This window comes from Thamnophis sirtalis, unplaced genomic scaffold, assembly GCF_051295495.1.
Source record: "Thamnophis sirtalis isolate CommonGarterSnake01/CBP01778 unplaced genomic scaffold, rThaSir2_p1.2 scaffold_4, whole genome shotgun sequence".
Taxonomy (NCBI): domain Eukaryota; kingdom Metazoa; phylum Chordata; class Lepidosauria; order Squamata; family Natricidae; genus Thamnophis; species Thamnophis sirtalis.
The window spans coordinates 126,858,057-126,872,157 of NW_028261384.1; the positions used below are offsets into that span (position 1 = coordinate 126,858,057).

General features: G+C 45.4%; 1 protein-coding gene across 2 annotated transcripts in view; it reads left to right on the plus strand.

Moving 5' to 3' along the window:
* Positions 1-10,188, plus strand: part of NFATC4 (nuclear factor of activated T cells 4) — a 56,309-nt gene extending 46,121 nt beyond the window's left edge. Inside the window, exons 6-10 of one of the 2 annotated variants that reach the window (XM_087714154.1) lie at positions 2,599-2,739; positions 3,017-3,072; positions 4,065-4,191; positions 4,738-5,265; positions 8,455-10,188. In XM_087714154.1, coding sequence (XP_087570280.1) covers positions 2,599-2,739; positions 3,017-3,072; positions 4,065-4,191; positions 4,738-5,265; positions 8,455-8,522 — 920 coding nt within the window. In that variant the 3' untranslated portion in view covers positions 8,523-10,188. The remainder of the gene's footprint in view (positions 1-2,598; positions 2,740-3,016; positions 3,073-4,064; positions 4,192-4,737; positions 5,266-8,454) is intronic. The other variant, XM_087714153.1, reaches the window with a different exon arrangement.
* Positions 10,189-14,101: the final 3,913 nt, after the last annotated feature.

The following is a 14,101-nucleotide window of genomic DNA, read 5'->3' on the forward strand; positions in this document are numbered from 1 at the left end:
AGCAGAAAGTCCAGTTCCCTCTTGAAAAAAAAAAAGCACATTTGGGACAACCATGACCTGGATGACTGAGAATCTCCATAGACTTATTCTCAAGATTGTTCAAAGGAAAGTCAAGTCTGTTGATTCCACATTGTGGGTCAGTGATGGGATTCAGCCAGTTCACACCTACTCGGGAGAACCGGTTCTTAACTTTCTAAGCAGTTCAGAGAACCGGTTGTTGGAAGAAATCTCCTTTTGTCCCCCCCCCCTCCCCTACTTTACAGAGCTAATCCTGTAAAGAAGGCAGGAAGGAAACATTCTGGTGTGGTTTCTAGCCTAATCTTTATTACCCTGCTTACAGAAACTGCCTCTCCAGTTAACCCTTGAAACATTGTAACAGCTAAGGCAAAGCGCCCATTGACCTGAGTGACGTTGAGTTGTCCAGGCCCACCCAGTCACATGACCACTGATCCCCGCCTACCCAGCTGGTCATCAGGGCAAAGAACTGGTTGTTAACTTATCCTACTACTGTTGTGGGTGATGGGGAACTGGAGAGAGGACCTTTTAGTGCTTACCCACCATCACCAATCTCACCTCTACATCCATGGTAGCTACTCCAGCAACTGAGGAAGCCATTCCTGTTGAAAATTTGCCATCCGTCCTTTACCCAGTGCTGGGCTAAAACATCCAGGAAAACTCCAGATTTGAGAACGTGAAGAAAAATCGACCATCCGTTCGAAGTATTTACTCCAAAATACCATCAGAGGTGGTATTCAGCAAGTTCTGGAGAGCCCAGTAGAGAAAATTTTGAGAGTGGGGAGGGAATGGGGATTTTGCAGTATCGTTCCTCTGCCACACCCACAAAGCATACCCACAGAACCAGTAGCAAAAAATTTTGAATCCCACCACAGGTGTCCGTGTGTACACAGGTAGTCGTCAATGTATGACTACTATTGAACACAACATGTTGCTATGGGAGACGGTTGTTAAGTGGGTCTTGCCACATTTTATGACTTTTTTTGCCACAGTAAATCACTACAGTGGTTCAGTTAGTGACATGGTTGTTAAATGAATTTGGCTTCCTCATTGACTTGGCTTGTCAGAAAGTCGCAAACGGTGATCACGTCACCCCAGGTTACTGCAACCATCATCAACAAGAGCCAGTTGCTCCTCCTCAGTTATTCTTCTTAGGTATAATTACAGTCTGTACAGTTATAGAGATTAACTTGATTTTGAACTTAACAATGGCAGCAAGATTGTTGGTGGCACAGTACTGGAAGAAGGAAGAATTGCCTACTATTCAAGAATGGACGTTAAAAGTAATAAACTTAGCAGAGATGGCCAAAATATCAGCATACTTGAAGGACCATTCAGATGAGAAATACAAGTTGGAATGGAGAAGATGGACTCATTATATTCAAAATAAATATGGGACTAAGAAATTTCAGTCAGCTTATGAATGAATGAAAAGGAATGTTACAATTTACTTAAAGTTAGCTTAATAAAAGGGGAGTTAAATTATAAGTGAAGGTACGACGCTAAAGTTAGTTAGTTTATGTTAGTGTATGATTGTTAAACGTTTATACCCTCTATTTTGCTCCGGGAGGTTGGGGGGAGGGAGGGTTGGAAGGGGTGAGGGGTTGGGGTGAAGGGAGAGAAGGGGAAGGGGAAATACTTGTAAAATCTATTAAAACTCTTTAATAAAAAAAATAAGAGCCAATTGCCAATTGTCCAAGTTTTGATCATGTGGCCCCTGAGGATTTTGCAACGGCTGGGTGAAAAATGGTTATGTCACTTTTTTTCAGGGCTGTTGTAACTTTGAATGGTCACTAAATGAATAGTTGTAAGTCAAGAAACACCAAGTGTGGGACTGAGCTAGTTCGGACCAGTTCGGACGAACCAGTAGCTCCAACGATCAGCAGGGGAGCGAATCAGTTCGCTCCGATGATCATGTTGGTCCGCCCACCTGCCTCTACACTTCACTTACCTTATATCCTCTCAGCTGATTCATGTGGCAGAGTGGATTGCCACTCCTCAGCTGTGTTACTCCCGAGAAGTAACGTGGGAGGTAAGTTTTGTTAAAACTGCTGGGACGCGCGCAGCATGTAATCACCAAAGCGGTTGTTAAACTGGCAGGATCCCACCACTGAGGAACGCTTGTATAGAAACACAATCATGCATAGGTACAAGCACACATTCAAATGTACCTATCTTGAACTTATTGTATTTTTAAAAAAATAGGTCAAAGCTTGTGAGTTTGCCAGAACTCTCCCAAGATTGCATTGAGGGATCCCAAAGGGAAATTGGTAATATCTCACTAGCCTTTGGAAAGATCTGAGTGGGTTTTGTTACTTTTTATTTTTTTAAAAACCCACTTTGCAGTGTCCAGTTGTATTACAGTGCATGATATCTGTTGCCTAGGAAGGGTGCTGGGTTTTTGCTCAAGATTGGTTTTAAAAGCATGAAGTTGGGATTGAGAAAATGTTTCAGGAAGTGATTCTTCTACACAGGGTGCAGCGGATGAGTTGGCCTGTAATTTCACACACTCCCCAATTCCGCTGTCAAACAGCTATGACTTTTAGCCTCTGTTCCTCTTGCTTCTCTCCTCCCTCCTTGCAGCCCAGCGCTCAGCTCAAGAACTCCCACAAGTAGAGCATTACAGTCTTAGCGCCTGCTCGGTGCATGGTGGCGAAGAGATGGTCATTAGTGGAGCCAACTTTCTGCCAGAATCAAAAGTTGTTTTCATCGAACGAGGCCCTGGTAAGTGAGATCTGGTTCCTTTCCTTTCCTTCTTTCCCTTTCCTTCCCTTCCCTTCCTTTCCCTTCCTTTTCCTTCCTTTCCTATCCTCTCCTCCCTTGTGGGTTCGGACTATTTTTATCATCTCCTGCTTTTAATCTTCACGAAGGAGTTCGCCGGATTAAGTGACTCTTTGCCCTGATCCAGAAAACTGCACCTCCATCTCTTACACCACTATCAGCGTCTGATCCGTTGGTGAACTCATAGAGAACTAGCTCCTTTTTTTCTTGTTGGTTTCAGATGGAAAACTTCAGTGGGAAGAGGAAGCAAATGTTAATCGCTTGAAAAGCACAGAGGTGAGCGTGAGAATTATACACTATCATCTATGGGCAGGGGTGGGCTTCAACATTTTTAGCAATGGGTTCTCTGCCAGGTTGCTGGGTGGGCATGGCAATGGTGGGCGTGGCCTCCTGCACCATGGCGGTGGTGGAGGGGGAGGGGTTGCCCTCTCTGGGCTTCAGAGGCTTTTATTGAGCCTCCGGAAGTGTGAAAAGAGCCTCCACAGACTCCGGAGGCCCTCTGGAGGCCAAAATGGGCCTGTTTCAGCCTTTCTGAACTTCTGGTAGGCCTGCTTTTTGCCCTCCCTGAGCCTCTGCATGTACTCTGCACTTACCTGCATCCTAAGTGGGCTTCCTGGGAGAGGAGGGGAAGGTTGGGCAGGGTCAGCCAGGAGTGGGATTGGGGGGGGGTTCTCTGAACTGCACAGAAACTTAGCTAGAAGTTCTCCCAAACCTCTGAGAACCCCCAACAGCCCATCCCTGACTATGGGACCACATTGGAGAAATTTTCCCAGCCACGAGGCAGGTTTTTTGTTTTTTTTCAATATAACAGCAATTGATGGGTAGTGATTGGAGCAGGGCATTCTTCTTCCTGGGTTCCTTAATTTGATTGTTCTCAAATATGTGGACTTCACCTCCAAGAATTCCTTAGCTACTTCAGCATGGTCATTGCTGAGAATTCTGAGGAATTGGAAAAAAGCATATCCAGATTGTGGAATTACCAATAGCAATAGCACTTTGACTTGTATACCGCTTCACAGTGCTTTTACAGCCCTCTCTAAGTGGTTTGCAGAATCAGCATATGGCCCCCAACAATCTGGGTCCTCATTTTACCCGCCTCGGAAGGATGGAAGGATGAGTCAACCTTGAGCCTGGTGGGATTCAAACTGCCAAATTGCAGGCAGGCAGCAGGCAGCAGACATAGCCTGCAGTACTGCACTCCAACAAGGCTCAACAACCTTCTCTATTGTATTTACTTGCCTTGACACCACGTCCTCCTCCTTCCACAGGCTTTGCTGACCCTCACCATTCCTGAATACAGCAACAGGAGAGTTTCGCGGCCTGTTCAGACTTACTTCTATATTTCCAATGGGCGCCGGAAAAGAAGTCCGGCTCAAGGCTTCAAATATTTGCCTGGTAGGTGGACCTGGAAGATAAGAATCGCTGAGTGCTAAAATGTGCTCGAAGCCCAGGGGTGGGCTTCAAAAATTGCAGCAACGGGTTTGCTGCCCCGTTGCTAGGTGAGTGTGGCTATGGTGGGCATGGCCTAGTGGGCCTCCTGCACTATGGCAGGAGGCTTCACATTTTTCACCTTCCCCAGGCTCCTGAGGCCTTCCTCAAGCCTCTGGAAGGGCAAAAACTGCTTCCGCCGGGCTACAGAGGCCCTCCAGAGGCCAGTAAAAGGCCTGTTTCCGGACTTCCTTCGGTAGGCCTATTCCACCCCCTCCCTGAGCCTCTGTATGGGACCTGCTCTTATCTGGCATGATGAACGGGCTGTATGGAGACTCCTGGGAGGAGTGGAGTGGGGTGGGGGGGAGGGGAGGGGCAGAGTAGCTATGTCCAGCCAGGGTTGGCATTTGGGGGTTAACCAAACTGGGCAGAATCCTAGCTAGAGGATCGCCCGAACGTGTGCGAACTCCCAGCAGCCCACCCCTGGACTGTCAACCTTCTCTTCTTCTCTAGTGATCTTCAAAGAAGAGCCACATCTGGATTCCAAGCCCCATACATTCCCACACATCACTCCAAATGTTCCCTTTTCACTACCACCAGCACATGGGGGCATGGATTTCTCCCCTTCCAGACCTCCCTTCTCTTACAGTCCCGAGCGCTCCCCACCTTGTTCCCCGTATGGCTCCAACTGGAGCCCTTGCTCATTCTCAACACCTCCCCATTACAGCCCGGCCTTCCGCTTCCCTCCCAGTGAGACCTATGGAGGCGTTAACCTCTCTGTACCTCGCCTTGCTCCCCCAAGCCTGCCCCACCTTCACACATTAGATTGCCACCCTCCACACTTCCAGCCCGCTAGTCCACAGCATAGTCCTCATGCACCAGGAGGGAGAGAAACCCATAGCGGGGAGAGGTCACCAGAATGGACAGATCCAGACCTTGGATCCCAGGAGTTTAACCCCAAGGAACTGGAGAAATCGGGGTTCAGCAGTGGCTTCCGGGAAAACTTGCCTATCCATGGGATCACACTGGAAGAAGGTAAAGGTAGATTTGAGAAGCTTTAAATAAGATTTGGTTTCAATTTAAGAAGACTAACCAGGTTTTCCTCTTTTTTTCTATATGAAAACCTAGCCCTGCCAAAATCAGGTCATAATGACACAGAATAGCAATAGTGATAGTACTTAGAGTTATATACTATTCTGTAGTGCTTTATAGCATTCTCTGAGCTGTTTGCAATGTTGGTGTCTTGCTCCCAACAATCTGGGTCCTTGTTTTATTAACCTTTGAAGGATTTAAGGCTGAGTCAACCTTGAGCCAGTCAGGATTGAAATCTTGGCTGTGGGCAGAGTTAACCTGCAATACTGCATTCTAACCACTGTGCTGGTGGTGTGAATGCTTGCCTTGGAGCTTTCAGATCACAGCTGTAGAAATCAAGATCACCTCAAGGTGGTAGGACCGAGAGACAAAACATTCTCTTGCTTCCATCTAGGGGCCATCTGGAGCATTGCAGTCCAGATCTGGTAACCCTCACCTCTCTTGAATAAGTAGCTTTCCTCATCCACTAGGACTTATTTGTGTTAGTGTTGTGCCTCACTAGTAATACTAAATTAGCAAAAGTAGCAGAATGAGGCTGGCACCACAGAAAATGATTGGCTGCAGAAGGCAGCTCGACAAAAATAAATGGCATTTATAGTCTTTTCACCTCCTGTTCAAAAAGATGAATGGTTAAGCCAATATTCATAGTCACTTTTTCTCAAAAGACAGGTCCAATCAGGCTGAATTTGAAAATGAGCTTCAACTCAAGTGTCTGCATAGGACTAACCTTAAGCTCATTTCCAAAGTATTGGGCATTGAGTTAAACTTCCAGCTGAGCCCTACATATCCTGTAGGGCTCAGCTTGAAATTTAATACTTTGAATGACTGAGCAATTAGTAGTGGGTGTTGGTGGCCACAATTTCAAAGAATTTTAGTGGAATTATAGATGGAGAAAGCTGGGATTTCTCCCATTCAAGTACAGACTCAGTCCAGCCCTTTTTAGTATTCTGAAGATTGCCATCTACTGTTATATGGGAAGCGGTGGCTCAGTGGCTGAGTCATTGAGCTTGTCGATCAGAAAGGTCGGCAGTTTGGTGGTTCAAATCCCTAGCGCCACGTAACGGAGTGAGCTCCCATTACTCGTCTCAGCTTCTGCCAACCTAACAGTTCGAAAGCATTAAAAATGCAAGTAGAAAAATAGGGACCACCTATGGTGGGAAGGTAACAGCCTTCCGGGCACCTTCGGCATTTAGTCATGCTTGCCACATGACCACGGAGACAACTTCGGACAGTGCTGGCTCTTCGGCTTTGAAACGGAGATGAGCACTGCCCCCTAGAGTCGGGAATGACTAGCACATATGTGTGAGGGGAACTTTTACCTTTAGCTACTATCATCGATTCTAGACTTGCACAGTGTTACGCTATAAATCATTATTTCCAAGCCATGTTGGTTGGGTTGACAGGCCAAACCAAACTAAACATTGATGACACTATGGATTTGAGGATGTTTCATCCTGGCTGCTGATCCAAATTGTTTTGTCAGTTTTTCAGTGCATGTGCCTTGAGAGATGAGGAACTAAATCTGAGATTAGTTGAGGTTGAAAATGGCTGTTTGATTACTTCTGTTGGTTGCCCTTCAAATCCATCCAGGCTGAGCATGAAACTTAAATTGCTACCCACTATTTCTGTCCAGTCTTCTTGTCTTTTCATCCTATGCTCATTAGATTTAGTTATTTTATTTAGTTTGTCAAACATGCACAAGGTAACAGGTATAGGTATAAACATGGAGATGAACAAGGAAAATGGGTACGAATAAATGGGGACAGTAGGACAGGGACGGTAGGCACGCAGGTGCATTTATGCAATCCCCCTTACAGACCTCTTAGGAAAGGAATAAGATTCACGCTAGACAGTTTAAGATTAAAGCTTTGGGGGTTTGAGGATATAACAACTCCCCCTACATTTTCTGGCAAAATGAACCAGCCGTGTTTAAAATTAGCTTCTGTCATTATCTCTTGGGGGAAGAGCAATTGACCTTAGGGAGGGTTGATCCAGTTCATCCCGTTGATCCAAACTACACTACAAACTTTGCTAGCAGGTGAAAGGACTTTGTGTTCATGCACAGCGCAATGAAGGAGAATATTTATAGAATATTTGTAGCTCAGGATTCAAATGAGAGGTCCATTTATTTATGTATTTATTTGTTTGTTTGTTTGTCAAGCATGTACAAGATAACAAGTATAGGAATGAACATAAACATGAACACAGGAAGTAAATACAGATAAATGGGGATACTAAGACAGGGACAGTAGGTATGCTGGTCCACTTATGCACACCCCCTTTACGGACCTCTTAGGAAAGGGGTGAGGTCCACGGTAGACAGTTTAAGGTTGAAGCTGTGAGGGTTTGAGATTGTAACAACGAAGTCAGGTAGAGCATTCCAGGCCTTGACCACTCTGTTGCTGAAGTATTTTCTGCAATCGATTTTGTAGCAGTTTACCTTGAGTTTGTATCGATTGTTTGTCCCTGTATTATTGTGGTTGAAGCTGAAGTATTCATTGACAGGTAGGACATTGTAGCAGACAATTTTGTGTACTACACTTAGGTCAGACCTTAGTCGGCGTAATTCTAGGTTGTCCAAGCCCAAAATTTCAAGCCTGATGGCATAAGATATTTTGTTGTGAGCAGAGGAGTGGAGGACTCTTCTCGTGAAATACCTCTGGACTCGCTCAATTGTATTAATGTCCAATATACAGTGTGGATTCCAGGCAGACAAGCTGTATTTGAGAATTGGTCTGGCAAAGGTTTTGTATGCCCTAGTTTGCAGTACAATGTTACAGGAGAAGAAGATTCGCAAAATTAGGTTAACAACTCTTAATGCCTTTTTTGCAATGCTGTTACAGTGAGCTTGACTTAGCCCAGCAATGGAGCAGCCAACCAGGAGATGTCCACTCACAGGGGCCTGGCAGGCTGTTAACACACTGCCCATGTTCAAAACAGAACCTGGGAATTATGATTCCAGCACTGTTGCTCATAATAAATTTCCCACAATAACAAGCGTTGCAGGCTAAGCCTCGGAAATTTCAATGGCTTGGTTAAGGCCACCTAGTGAGTTCACAAGCTGCTGTATGGTGAGCTTTCCTTCAAATTGGCTCTCGCTTTCTCTCCTTTTCTTTTTTTTCTGACTACTCTCTCCAGTTACTGAGATCATTGGCAGGGACTTAAGTGACTTTCCGGAGCCATCCTGTGAAGGAGGACAGAGCTGAATAATGATCAGAATTCTGGAGTTCATAAAGCTTGAAGAAGACTGGAAGTCAGCCCAGAGAAAGCATAGATGTCCAGGACCACACAAAAAAAAACCAGCTGGGCCAGCTTCTGAGGATTTTGACATGGATGAATTTGAATCTGTTTTCTTTTATCTTCTACCTGTGTTTTCTTTCAGCCTTCAATTAGGGGCCTCCTATAACTCAACGCAGAGTCCTCATTAAATCTTCTGTCCTCCTGCTCTTTGCAGTCAAGAGGTTTCAAAGAGCTGACATCATCATCCCTCCAAGACTGGAGCACCTGTGGTCCTGAAGAAGTTGCTAAATGACAATTCCCACACTCTAACATTTACTGTGTTGGGGGACCGGATATCAGTTGCTTAACCATCTTTCTCCTACTTAGTGGCTGCCCTCTATCGGTCAATTTATTTATCCGGTACTCCACGATAAAGAGTTTGGGCAAAAGTGTGAGACTACCTATTGAGTTACCATGCTCTCGCCAATGCTTAGTCCTTTATTTATCTGCTCCACATTTACATTTTGGAGAGCTGTATGTCCTATGATAATTGATTCCATGGACTAATCTATCTTATATGGCTATCTAAGTAAGAACCTCAGTTTCCCAGGATATTATGTCTATACTACACATCTCTCCAGTGGTGGGATTCAACCGGTGTAACAACTGCTTTGCTGAGTGCAGTGCATTTGAAAACAACTCTAAAACTTACCTTCTGCTGCCGCCCGGCTACTAAAACAGCTGAAGCACGGCAATCCGTTCTCCCACACCTATCACCTGGGCTTCAAACAAAGGAAATATTTGTTTCCTTTATTTGAAAGACAGACTATCGCAGGGGAGTGTGGGCGGAGCCAACTGATCACTGGAACTAGCGGTTCGCCTGAACTGGTCCGAAACAGCTGAATCCCACCCCTGCATCTGTCCAGAGTTCTCTGTCATGTCCATCCTGTTTGTTTCCTCAAAACCAGCAAGAGGGTTGCCATGCTCGCCTTCTATCTAAACTACCTCTCATCCTTTCTGTAATGGGGAAGGCTTCAAACGTATTCTCTGCCCAACCCCATCCCTCTGTAGAGGAACGGTGATGTAGGAGATGCTTCTCAAACCATGACGTTCAAACAGTGTTTGGTGATCACAGACCTTGAGAAATTTCAAGCAAACTTGGTACACAGATTACTTACCCTCTGGAAACAAAAACTGTGGGGAGTAAGATACCCCTAACACCCCTTCGGGGTGGGTGTTCTGTTAAGATGCAACCTGTTGTGCCTTAAAATGGCTTCTCCTGTGCAGCACAGTGGAGTTGCCATGGTAACAGCTTCACTGTACTCCACAAGGGGGCTCCCTCTGGTAGGGGGGGGAAATTCAATATTAGAAATTAATGTTTGGTCCGGACATTTTCCCCCTATAAATAAATACCCGGGGTATGTCGGGTTATCAGCTAGTGATCAATTAAAAAGTGCTCCTAAAATTCTTGATCTTTGTATATTGTCTGCAAAACACATCTGGGCTGATACAGAGAAACAATTTGCAGAGAATGGATAGGGGTAGATCAGTTTCATCCTATTTCTGCATATTCCCCAAACTCTGTTCTGCTTCTTTGCAGATGTTTAAGAAATGAGACCAGGGATTAAGTAAACAAATAAAGGTTTTTTAAAATACTTGGTGACGGTCCGAAAGCTGAATTATTTGTGTTTGTCAAAGGAAAGCATTCATCCTGCGTATATCATAGGAAGGTTCTCGTAACTGCATTTGTTGGTGTCACTGAAAAGGGGATAATGTTGTAAACTATTCAGTGTCTCCTCACAATGCAAGATGAGCAGTGCATACATATAATAAATGCAAATAAATAAATATGGCCCAAAAGATCCATGAGGAGGTCTGATAACATCGTAACATATATGGTGTCATTTCCTCCTCCTCTTCACTGTAAATCAGAGGTGTCAAACTCACGTCATCATGGCGTCATCACATGACTTATTGTGACTTTCCCCCCCTCTCCGCTAAACTGGGTGTGGGCATGGCCAGCACGTGACTCATCCAGCCTGCAGACTGCAAGTTTGACAGCCCTATTATGGATTTGCTTCTGAGTGGAATAGGTAAAAGTCATTGTGGCAAACTCCTACTATTCATACTAAAAGAAGCCCCAATTTTCTACTCTCGGAAGAGCTTTACGGCGTGAAACATAATAACAACAACAACAAAGACAAAGCCAATGGTTGAATATTATAAAAATTACACAAGTATTCCCAAGCGATGAAACTGGGACATTTGATATTTCTATATGACAGGAAAATTCCTGAATTTGAGTATTAAAAAAAATGCAAATCCACATGAACTCATTTCCTCTCATAGGAACAAATGCAATGGAGGAAAATTTTTGGGAGATCTCTATAATGATTGCAAGATGCTGATAGCAAGAAAATGCAGGGCTTTAGCTATCAGTACCTTTTTGTTTAGTTCAGTCATATGCCTGTATGGGTCTTCTTGTTCCATATTTACCTGCCTCTTATGTTAAAATCTAGTAGTGGATAATTTAACAATCGCTTCTCTGCTCTAATGACTGGATAGGTGGGTGTGGTCATGGTGGGTGTGGCCAGGGGTGTGACAGGCAGCTCTCCTGCACCCCCTGGGAGAAAAACAGGCCGTAGGGGAGGGCACTGCATTCTCCCCCACCCCATTTGGGGCCTAGTACGCCTCCCTGCAGCCTCCTGGGAGCAAAAATGGGGCCTAAGGGGACTCTAAGGAGCGGGGCCAGCCAGAAATTTAACAACCGTTTCACCTGAACTGGCCCAAACCGGCTGAATCCCACCACTGTTAAAATCTCATCTCCAAGATGTTTCTGCATACTGCAAGCGTAATTGATTCATGTGACATTTTTGTTCTGGTTATGGTATCGGTACATACGTTGACAAATCAGTAAATAACTTTAACCCCAATCCATTTTGCAGGACAAAAATAGCTAGAAATCCAAAATAAACATATCAGCATGCAAAAAAAAAAAAAAAAAAGGAACAAGAATAACCTGCCTTTCTCAAAATGAGCAGGAAACAAAAAATTGATGATCATGCACAATTATTATTTCAGCTCTCATTTTATATTATATGTTCCTATCATGGGCACCTCTGCCTTGGCAAATCAAACTCTAATCTCCGCAGACCTAACTGGATTAAAATTAAAGGTTGGGAAAAGGGGATGATGTCAGCCTCTACTTTGCTTGCTTGCTGTCGGCTGCCATAGTAACAGGGAGTGTGTGGGCTCGTATTTTTTTTGGGGGGGGGGAATTGTTAGATGCTGGAGGAGTTATCATGAAGGGAGTTGTATTCTTGGGATCTTCTGTGCATGCTAATGGCTCGTGTTTGGGCTTAGTCAAGGTCAACTGTCTCTGCATACCAGCTGAATGAGGCCACGTGAAGATGCACCTCACAGGACACTTTGGGAGTTTCCGATTGGACATTGGGTTGGGGTAATTGGGTAAACGTTTGATATGTACATATTCATGCTTTTTATCTTCAGATCTTGTTTCCCTTTAGCTGCTTTCATGTCCAGCAAAAGTCTCTTTATCTCTATTCAAATGGAGTTGGGGTTTTTCTTTCTTGGATACTGAATGAGGCATGCCTGACATTAAGCAAGATCTCTCTTCGCACCCATCTCGGAGTTAAAAGCTACAGTGGGGGTGTATCAACAGGTCTAACCCTTGCAGCAACCAGGAGGACATGGGGGCTGCTGGATCCCCCCCCTCTCTTGGAAACAGAATGGATGGCTGAATTGAATCTGGAAGAAAAATCAGTCTAACCCAAATGGTCGCTGGGAGTGGGACAGATGAATGATCCTGAGGAGATGCTGGCAGAAGTTACAACCACCTGGTGCCATCAACCAGAGGCTACCTGGCAGGAAGCCGAAAAAGAGAATCTCATGATGATCCAGGAGTTACAACTTTTACAAGAAGCCCGAGGGAATCGCCATATGTGTGAAAGTCACACAACAGAGAGAACAGCTGAGCAGGCGGAGGGGGAGAAGACACCCTGGCTAACCCAGAATTGGCCCTAGGAGCTGCTCCAGGAACCAGGCAAGCCGGAGGAGTTCCAGCCGCCACCACCGCAGCAGCAGTTCAAGTTCCTCCAAGGCCCACGAAGGCATTGAATTCCAAAGATTCCTCCACTCGGTGTGAAGTATGGGGGAGATCCCAAAGCACTGGGAATATTTTTGGTTCAAGTTTGGAACTATATTCAAGAGTATGGAGAGGATTTCCCATCAGAGGTTGCCAAAGTGTTACTATGGTATTGGAGGTCAAAGCAGCTGATTGGATGGTGGCTCTACATAACAATGATTCCCCCCAGCTGAGAGATCACAATGTGTTTATGATGGCCCTGAGGGCACACTTTGATGATCCCCTCGCAAATCAGAAGGCAAGAACCAGGATGAAAACTTTAACCCAGGATCAGAGGTCTGTGGCAGAGTACACTCAGGAGTTTCATCAGCTGTCTGTGCACATGCGGGGGTTGTCTCAGGGGGCATTGATGGACAGCTACATGGACAGCCTTGATGATGATGTGTGCCAGAGGTGTGTGAATGGGGGGGGGGGGCTGCAACCTGCAACATTGGTATGTGCTGGCTGCTGATGTGGAAATTGACCTAGCCAGAAATAGATACCATCAAGGCAGCAGCTGGAACAAAAAAAAACCCTACCCTGAAAGAGGCATCAAGAGCAGGAAAAGGGGGGGTCAGCAACCAAGCTGAGAACAATGGCGGGTTTCCGATGTGGAAAGGAGGGGCATTTAGCTGCCAACTGCTACTCTTAAGTTGGGCCCAAAACCACCTTCGGCTGGAGGGGGAAAAAACCCAACAAGCAGCCAGGGAAATGCCGTGAAACAGCCCTGAAAGGCATAGAAGTCACCAATTTCTTTCCTCCAGGCCAGGAGGAGAAGAAACCCCCCTTTCTTTGGGAGAAAGTGAAACCAACTCTGATGATGACCCCATGGTAAGTCCTCATGAGGGCCCCATGACCATTATATTAGAACTAAAAGTACCCTCGACTGGTGCCCAGGGGAAGATGCTGGCCCTTTTAGATTCTGGTTGTACCAGATGTGTAATTAGCCCAGAGGTGGTGGAAAAATGGATTTAAGACTGAGAACTATGAAAGTACCCATTGCCTTTTGTCAGTTGGATGGGTGAGCTGCAGGGGGGGGGGCATTTTGTACCCGAACCAGTAGAGATGCAGATGTGGGACCACCAAGAATCCTTGAGTTTCATTGTGGTGCCAGGGATGGAACGGCCCCTTATATTGGGATTACCTTGGCTATGGAAATGGAAACTTCAGGTGAACTGGTGGAAGGGGTGGCTAAGTTTACAGAGGGGGAGGGGAAGACTTCCCACCTAGCCAGAGCCATAACAGACCTGGCAGCATTTGCGAGTGAAAAAATTGAGGGGGAGAAAAAAATTCCGAAAGAATACTGGGACCTTAAAGAGGCTTTCAGCTAAAGGACTTCCAACAAGCTTCCCCCCACACACTGCACCACCAAATACAGCATAGAAATCCTCCCAGGGGAGAAACTCCCTAAACCACAGATTT